The sequence below is a fragment of the Macaca nemestrina genome, chromosome 2 (assembly GCF_043159975.1).
Source record: "Macaca nemestrina isolate mMacNem1 chromosome 2, mMacNem.hap1, whole genome shotgun sequence".
In the NCBI taxonomy this organism is placed as follows: Eukaryota; Metazoa; Chordata; class Mammalia; order Primates; family Cercopithecidae; genus Macaca; species Macaca nemestrina.
This window is the reverse complement of record NC_092126.1, coordinates 98324826-98333587: the sequence shown is the minus strand read 5'-3', so window position 1 is coordinate 98333587 and position 8762 is coordinate 98324826. Positions and strand designations below refer to the sequence as shown.

General features: G+C 41.2%; 1 protein-coding gene across 2 annotated transcripts in view; it reads left to right on the top strand.

Annotated features, from left to right (window-relative positions):
• The first annotated feature begins 3589 nt into the window (after positions 1–3589).
• LOC105480141 (enoyl-CoA hydratase and 3-hydroxyacyl CoA dehydrogenase) overlaps positions 3590–8762 on the top strand; it is a 71094-nt gene continuing 65921 nt past the window's right edge. The window contains exons 1-2 of one of the 2 annotated variants that reach the window (XM_011738650.2): positions 3590–3722; positions 8651–8754. In XM_011738650.2, the coding sequence (XP_011736952.2) occupies positions 3649–3722; positions 8651–8754 (178 nt within the window). In that variant the 5' untranslated portion in view covers positions 3590–3648. The remainder of the gene's footprint in view (positions 3723–8650; positions 8755–8762) is intronic. The other variant, XM_011738652.2, reaches the window with a different exon arrangement.

The window sequence follows — 8762 nt, the reverse complement described above, 5'->3', positions numbered from 1 at the left end:
TTCCGAAAATCAAATTGCAGATTCAAAATTGTCTTTTCTGACCTCAAATTTTGAGATATACATCAGGCCTGTGAACCATCCAAAAGAGAGATAAACAGGATTATTTGATATGTTTAGTTACATGGGAAGCATTGTGAAAATAAAAAATAATGTTTAATCTTCAGTTTATATGTTAGTAAATGATATTAATATATGTTCCAAAATTGTATGGAATTTCTAAAATTCTAATATGTGTGAGTGTATGCTATCAATCATAATTATTATGTTATTGTAGACCACAGAAAACCAAATCTCCTTGTCAGTAGTGTTTTTAACTATCACTGTTTAAAGTAATTTGAACTCCATGGTCTAAGTCAAATTAGCTATGAACCAAATCTCCTTGTCAGTAGTGTTTTTAACTATCACTGTTTAAAGTAATTTGAACTCCATGGTCTAAGTCAAATTAGCTATGAAAACCCATTAGTTATCAGTGCTATGCACCTAAATTGGAGAAACAACTGGTATTCAAGAGGACATAAGTCTAGTGTTAAGTATGGACTCATGGAGAACCAAGATGGCCACCTTGTTCTTCCTGAGTCCTTAAAGCTTTTGTTATTAAAGTTTCTGCATTCCATGACTCATCATGGAAAAGACAAAATGATCCAGATTAAATATATATTGGTGTGCCGACTTATAAATTGCTAAAATAGTTTATAATCAATGTTTGGTTTACAATCAAAGCTTCAGGTATATTTGGCTACCTGATGGGCCATTTAAACATTTAAACTGTCGTTTTCTTTTCTTTTTCTTTTTTCTTTTTTCTTTTTTTTTTTTTTGAGATGGAGTCTTGCTCTGTTGTCAGCCTGGAGAGCAGTGGTACGATCTCAGCTTACCGCAACCTCCCCCTCCTGGGTTCAAGTGATTCTCTTGCCTCAGCCTCCTGAGTAGCTAGAATTACAGGCACGTGCCACCATGCCGGGCTAATTTTTGTATTTTTATTAGAGATGGGGTTTCACCATGTTGGTCAGGCTGGTCTCGAACTCCTGAACTCGTGATCTGCCCACATTGGCCTCCCAAAGTGGTGGGATTACAGGTGTGAGCCACCACATCCAACCATCATCCTTTATTTACATAGGGCATACACCAAGTAACTAATGGAAAATTCTAGAGGGTATTGAAATCCCAGAAAATTCTGTAACTGGGCCACTGAGCCACTTGCTCAGGCCTGCTCCCACCCTGTGGAGTGTGTTTTCATTTTCAATAAATCTCCACTTTTGTTACTTCATTCTTTCCTTGTTTTGTTTTTGCATTTTCTTTTTTTTTTTTTTTGAGACGGAGTCTCGCTCTGTTGCCCGGGCTGGAGTGCAGTGGCCGGATCTCAGCTCACTGCAAGCTCCGCCTCCCGGGTTCACGCCATTCTCCTGCCTCAGCCTCCCGAGTAGCTGGGACTACAGGCGCCCGCCACCTCGCCCGGCTAGTTTTTTGTAGTTTTTAGTAGAGACGGGGTTTCACCGTGTTAGCCAGGATGGTCTTGATCTCCTGACCTTGTGATCCGCCCGTCTCGGCCTCCCAAAGTGCTGGGATTACAGGCTTGAGCCACCGCGCCCGGCCGTGTTTTTGCATTTTCAATTCTTTGGTCAAAACGCCAAGAACCTGGACACCCTCCACCCATAACAGTTTCACTAGTTGCATGTGATTGTAAGACAAAAATGATGTTGAGGGCCAGGTGCGGTGGCTCACAACTGTAATCCCAGCACTTTGGGAGGCTGAGGCGGGCGGATCACAAGGTCAGGAGATCAAGACCATCCTGGCTAACACGGTGAAACCCCATCTCTACGAAAAATACAAAAAGTAGCCAGGCATGGTGGCAGGTGCCTGTAGTCCCAGCTACTCAGGAGGTTGGCGCAGGAGAATGGCATGAATCTGGGAGGCGGAGCTTGCAGTGAGCCAAGATCGCGCCACTGTACTCCAGGCTGGGTGACAGAGCGAGACTCTGTCTCAAAAAAAAAAAAAAAAAGTGATGTTGAGGCAGGAGAATATGGCCTGGAGGCAGGGAACATAAAGACTTCCTAGAACTAAATCAAATGATGGAAACACTTCAGCTATGACAGGAAATATTCTCTTCATTTACATAGGGTGTACACTGAGTAAATGACTTTGAAACTTTACTTGGCCCTCTTCATTTACATAGGGCCAGTAACGAATGGGAAACCTCTAGAGGGTATTGAAACCCCAGAAAATTCTGTAACAAGGTCCCTTGAACCTCTTTCTCCAGCCTACTCCCACCCTGTGGAGTGTCTTTTCGTTTTCAATAAATATACGCTTCTGTTGCTTTGTTTTTTCCTTGCTTTGTTTGTGTGTTTTGTCCAATTCTTTGTTCAAAACACCAAGAACCTGGACAACTTGCAGTCCAGACCCTCCTCTAGTAACAATGTTATATAAGTATTTAGTTGATGTTAATCACTGGATGAGTTCTTCCTGCCTGCTGCACAAACAAAATCAATTCAGGAAGTCTACAGTATTGCAGTAAGGAAAGAATTTAATTGATGTGAGGCTGGCCACGCCACATGGGAGATGGAGTTATTACTCAAATCAATCTCATTGAAGGCTAGTAGGTTAGGGGTTTTTCAAAGGTAGTTTGGTGGGCAGGGGCTAGAGTATGGAAAGTGCTGACTGATTGGGTTGGAAATGAAATCATAGGGGGTTGAAGTTATCCTCTTGTGCTGAGTTGCTTATGGGTGGGGCCACAGGAGAGGTGGACTGGTCCAGGTGGAGCCATCAGTGTCAGGCATGCAAAAATCCTGAAAAAATGCCTCAAAAGGCCAAACTTAGGTTCTACAATAGCGATGTTATCTGCAGGAGTAAATGGGGGTTGTCTGTTTGGTGGCCTCCGGAGTAATTGCTGGCAATGGTCTCTGTCTACACCTTAGCAGACAGAATTCACACTCCTCTATCCTCCTAGCCTGGTGGTCTCTCAGTTAGCTTTACAAAGGCAGTCGAGTTTTGAGGAATAGCTATTATCATTTAAACTATAAACTAAATGTCTCCCGAAGTTAACTTGGCCTGAGCTCAGGAATAATTAAGGGCAGCTAAAGGCAAGATGGAGTTGGTTAAATCAGATCTCTTTCACTGCCATAATCTTCTCAGTGTTAGAATTTTTGCAAAGGCTGTTTCATTAGTACCCTACTCATTTAGGTGAAATGAACAATGTGTATTTTATGTGTTCCAGATGTGTATCAATATCACATAACTGTCAGGGCCCCAGGTATCTGTCCCTGGTTCAGAAAGATCATGAAGATGAATACCGCGATGCGGACAGCTTGCCCGACTCAGCGAACTCAGAACTTGTCCTCAGTAGCCAGCCCCTATGGGCCAAGGGGTTGCAAACTTCCACTTGCCGGCAATTACACCTGTTTCCATCATTCTCCTTGCTGTACCTTGTGGTGGGAGCAGCTTGGGAGTCAATAAAGAGAAAGCGACAAGCGTCTGGAGAGCGCGGGGTGGGGTCTCTGGAGAGGAGGGCTGGGTGGGAAGAGGCGCGGCGGGAGGCGGCGCCCCGGCTCGCATTGGCCCAGTCGGCGTCCCTCCTCTGGGGGCGGCCGGGCGCGCCCGGAAAAGTGGCTTTGCCTGGCGGCGAGAGGCAGAGGTGCCCTCGGTAATAGAAGAAACATGGCCGAGTATACGCGGCTGCACAACGCCTTGGCGCTGATCCGCCTCCGAAACCCGCCGGTCAACGCGATCAGGTAACGTGCTCGGTCGCCTCCAGCCCGGGGACCGTGCGGGCCTTACCCGCCCTCCGGCTCCGGAGGCTTTGACTCTCCCCCGCTGGTTTAAACCGAGAAGGACACTCCGAGTTGAGCAACTGGTACATGCCAGGAGCCCTTTTTTTTCTTTTTCTTTTTCTTTCTTTTCTTTTCTTTCTTTCTTTCTTTTTTTTTTTTTTTAACCTAGATTAGCTTGGTTAATCTTCGTAGAGAACTCTCGTCCCCGTTTTGCTGATAAAGAAACTGAGGCTGAGACAGATCAGCACTCAGGGAGTTGGCCTTGACCTGTTCCTTCATGCAGAGTCCTCCTGCTTACTTGCAACTTTGGCTTTGCAGGTCGACTTTCTAATCCAAAGGTCTTAACTTAGTTCGATGTTGAACTTTGATCCAACCTCACTCCCCAACTTTGAGTCCAGGCTGCCCTTACAATGTTTGGCTAAAGGCTTTAGGAATAGGGCAGTAAAATGGTTTAACATTTAAAAATAATAATAAAAGTCCCACTAATGCCAGCGCAGTGATTAAAGCAGAATTGTGCCCTGGTCCAGAAACGCAAAATTATTTCTCCTGATTTGTTTGAACCTCAGGACTTTGGTGCTTCCGAGGAAGACTCACATCAGACTAAGCCTATGTAATAGCATTTTCTGAAAAACTGCACCTTGTCTTCTTTTTCTCACTGGGAAGTATTTGCCTTGTGTGGTGCACTTAAAACATTGAAAAGTGAGATCAATGTTGCTTTTTTGAAAAGTAATGAAGTTATTCGGTTTGGTCATTCTACATCTCTTTAAAAAAGTAGTTATACATCAGCCTTGAAAAAGAATTACCTATCCACAGGGAATAAGATTAGTGGAAATCATAATTTACCAAGAATATATAAAGCATAGAGAGAAAGGTCTTTAGTCAAAATTCTTATCACATACTGCTGAAGCAAAGAGACTGAAATGAGAAGACCTGCTAATTTTAATACAATTTAAAAATCCTACTGTCATCAGATTTGATTTATCATTAGTATTAATATTAATTCAATGTGAATTATTACATTTAATAATGCCAAAAAAATGCAGGACTAAAATCACATAAGGATGACATGTCTACTAACTTGCCATTCCCAGAATAAAAAGCAAAATATCTGTTATGTTGGTTTTGACAAAGAAAAATGTAAGTAATTTGATTACTTGTCCATTTTGGACTGGTCTATATACTGATTAGAATTGCTAGATACTAGGACCTTAGGGGGAAAAGTTCCATACTCTAATACCCATGACTAGGAATGTTTTCTGACAACTGTTCGTTTTTTTTTTTTTTTTAGTTTATTTGTTTGTTTTGGACGGAGTCTTGCTCTGTCACCAGGCTGGAGTGCAGTGGTGTGATCTCGGCTCACTGCAACCTCTGCCTCCCAGGTTCAAGTGATTCCCCTGCCTCAGCGTACTGAGTAGCTGGGCCTACAGGTGTGCACCACCAGACCCAGCTAATTTTTTGTATTTTAGTAGAGACAGGGTTTCACCATGGTGGCCAGGATGGTCTCAATCTCCTGACCTCGTGATCCACCCACCTTGGCCTCCCAAAGTGCTGGGATTACAGGCGTGAGCCACGTGCCCAGCCTCTGACAACTGTTTTAAATGTTTCTGGAATTTAACCTGCTCTCCCTGCCCACCCATGCAACTGCCTGTGCCACCCCCAGCCCCTTTGCAGGAGAAATGTTAGGGCCTACCTCATAAAGTTGTGAAGTTTAAATCAGCTGGAAATTATAAAGTGGCATTTAATAGATGTTAGTTATCATTCCTATTAGTCAGAAGACCTATTCAAGCCCCTGACAACAGGCCCTGCTACTCAGGACCCACTTCAGTTTCATCAAGAAGATATTCTCCACTTGGGAATAAGTACTTCTCTGCCCTTTTTCGTCTGTCTTCTGAACTTTTTTTAGGTAGAAATGTACATCCTAAGAGTTCCTCAAGTTTAACAGATTCCTCAATTTTTTTATTACACTTTTCTTTCTTTCCTCCCTTTCTTCCTTTTCCCCTTCCTATTTCTAATTTTATATGGGAAGTTGTATCTTCCTAGCTGATTGAGAGATTCTTACTTGAGTGTAACACACACACGTACACACACACACATATATGTAAATTTTTTCCCCAAAACAAATAGTTTAAATCTTTCATTGCTAGTTTAGCAGCCATGTTTGCTTCCATTCAGATAAACACCAGCCCCCTTTATAAGCGTAGGACAGGCCTGATTAATAGGCCTGTCTCCCAGAACAATGGCTTTCACACTATTGCTTTACTGTAATCCACAGACTAAGAAAGCTCACGTTTTTACATAGCAATTCAAGATACACTTACATACAAACACGTAACTGAAAACAGTTTTCTAAAACAAAACCTATCCTTACTTGGTGTATTGTTTGATACAGTCTATTTTCTCTTCTTGTCCTTTGAAAAAATCCTGGTCACAAGCCACAAACTTGATTGGATGACGTTTGGTTAAAAAAAAAAAAAAAACTGTCTGAAAAAAAAAGAAAGACCTCCTATAGTCAAAGAAGCTGAAGAGTTTTGGTCAGTAGTCATGAAATGCTGTCTCTACTCCAGATTCTATTTCCTTATGCCTGACAGTATTAACAGGAAAAATAATTTCGTAACCTCTGCGGCCTTTACATTGCTGTGACTCTCTCTGTCAGCCTGAATCTAGTAAAGTGTGTATCTGTTATAGCTATTTTCATTTTTTTCCTGTTTTTGATATTTGCAAAATTATGAGCATAAATAAAAAAGGAAGATTGGTTGAAATAGGAAAAGCTGGTTTCTTCTCCTCAGTGGCACTGATTGAGCTAATTTTGGCTAATTTTGTAGGCATTGTTTATTCAGAAGGAAATGTGTGCCTTTTGAATTTTTTAATTATATAATGGTTCTGAATTTGCTTTTCGTGATCAGATTTGGCTTCTAATTAACCAGCTGAAGGCAAGAGGGTTTGTCTGGTTTCATCTAGGTTAAGAGGTGAAAAGTAATTAGGTGAAAGGGAACCATTATATACAAGGGCAAGTATCCTTTTTATTGCTTGGGTTTTTAGCTCATAGTTATTGGTCTTAACAATTTGGCCTTTACAGAAGTTTGTTATTGTTTGTTTTGTTTTAAAATTTATTTTTAACCCTGTATACTAAAGAACAGAGATTTTACCCAGAATACTTGGAATTCCAAGGCAAAACTGATTGGAATCTGGTTCTGTGATTTTTCTTTTAAGCAGTTCCTCACCACTTGCCCTAGATTCTCTTCGGTTGCTTGGTACTTATTAATCCCCTCCTTCTTCACAAATTTTCTCTCTTGGTCTTTGTGACTTTGAGCTCACTTGCTGAATCACGCTGCTGAGCTTCTCCCACTTCTTAAATGAAGATATATCCAGAGGATCTGCCCTCAGCTCTCTTTTCCATTGGTAGACTCATTCAGTCTTGGTTTTAGCTATCTCTTTTGTGGATTACTTCCTCATATACTAAAACTTGGCAAAATCTGCTACATGCCCTATCTTTCCACGATCTTGCTTTTATCTCTTATCTAAGATTATGCTTGGCTGTCACTGACAGAATACTCAAGATAATAGTAAATTAGACAATAAAAAGCTAATTTCTCTCGCGGCAGTGTCCTGGAATGATACAGCTGCTCCACAATCAACAAGGGCCTCAATTATTTATTCTGTCTATCTCTTGCTCTACCATCCTCAATACATAGCTTCTGTCTCCTGATCCAAGCTGGCTGCTCCTGATCTAGCCATCATTGGTGCCAGGAGTAGGGAGGAAAGAAAAAGGGAAAAGCATACCCAAATCTTTCAGAACTCTTCCCAAAAGTTGCACATACCAAATATGCTTCCATCCCATTGGCTAGAACTTAGTTCCTTGTGCAGACCTTACTGTAAAGCAGGCTGGAAAATGTAGTCTTTATTTTGGGCAACCATATTTTTGTATTAGTCCATTTTCATTTTCAGATTGCTATAAAGACATACCCAAGATTGGGTAATTTATAAAGGAGGGAGGTTTAATTGACTGCCAGTTCCACATGGCTGGGGAAGCCTGGGGAAACTTACAATCATGGCGGAAGGCAAAGGAGAAGCAAGTACCTTCTTCACAAGGTGGCAGGAGAGAGGCGTGAGTGCAGGGGAGACTGCCACTTATAAACCACTAGATCTCCTGAGAATTCCCTCACAGAACAACAGCATGGGGCAAACCATTGGTATGATCCAGTCACCTCCCGCCAGATCTTTCCCTGATATGTGGGGATTGCAATTCAAAATGAAGTTTTGGTGGGGATTAAGAGCCAAAACCATATCACATATATTCAAGTAAAAACCAGGTGTTTTAATACTATGAAGAAGACGGAGAGGAATGGATATTTGAGGTAACTCACAGCCCCTGCCACAGCTCCTAGACTGTTTCTCATTTAATTTTCTTATATTTTACCAATATGAAAAATTGAAAGTCATTTCACCCTTCTCGACTTCAACATCACTTTTTCTTTGTACCTTTGTTACAGCACTCATCTTAGTGCACCTTACATGATAAATTATGTACAAGTATTGGATAACTCCTTGTACAGTATATGGAAGCCATGTAATAATATTTTTAAATTGGTTGGTGCCAATTTTAAGTGGTCAAAGTGAAAGCACAGGGCAGGAAAATTACAGTTTTAAAAAGTGGATTAATTTAATCTGTTCAGTGCTTAATTAATCATAGGCACATATATTATTTGTAGAACAAATATAATAGTCATAGTAGACACATATATTATTTGTTGGAAGCTTTATTGAGAAGTATCTGTAGTTCTTATCCATTATGTGTGTGTTTAATTTTTCATTGTTAGGAAAGGAAAACACTCTGAATGGTAGGAATTTAATTCTGACTAATTTAGTTAGTGTATTTTGTTTTCTTTTAGTACGGCCGTACTCCGTGATGTAAAAGAAGGACTACAGAAAGCTGTAATAGACCATACCATAAAAGCCATTGTGATTTGTGGAGCAGAGGGCAAATTTTCTGCAGGTAACTTA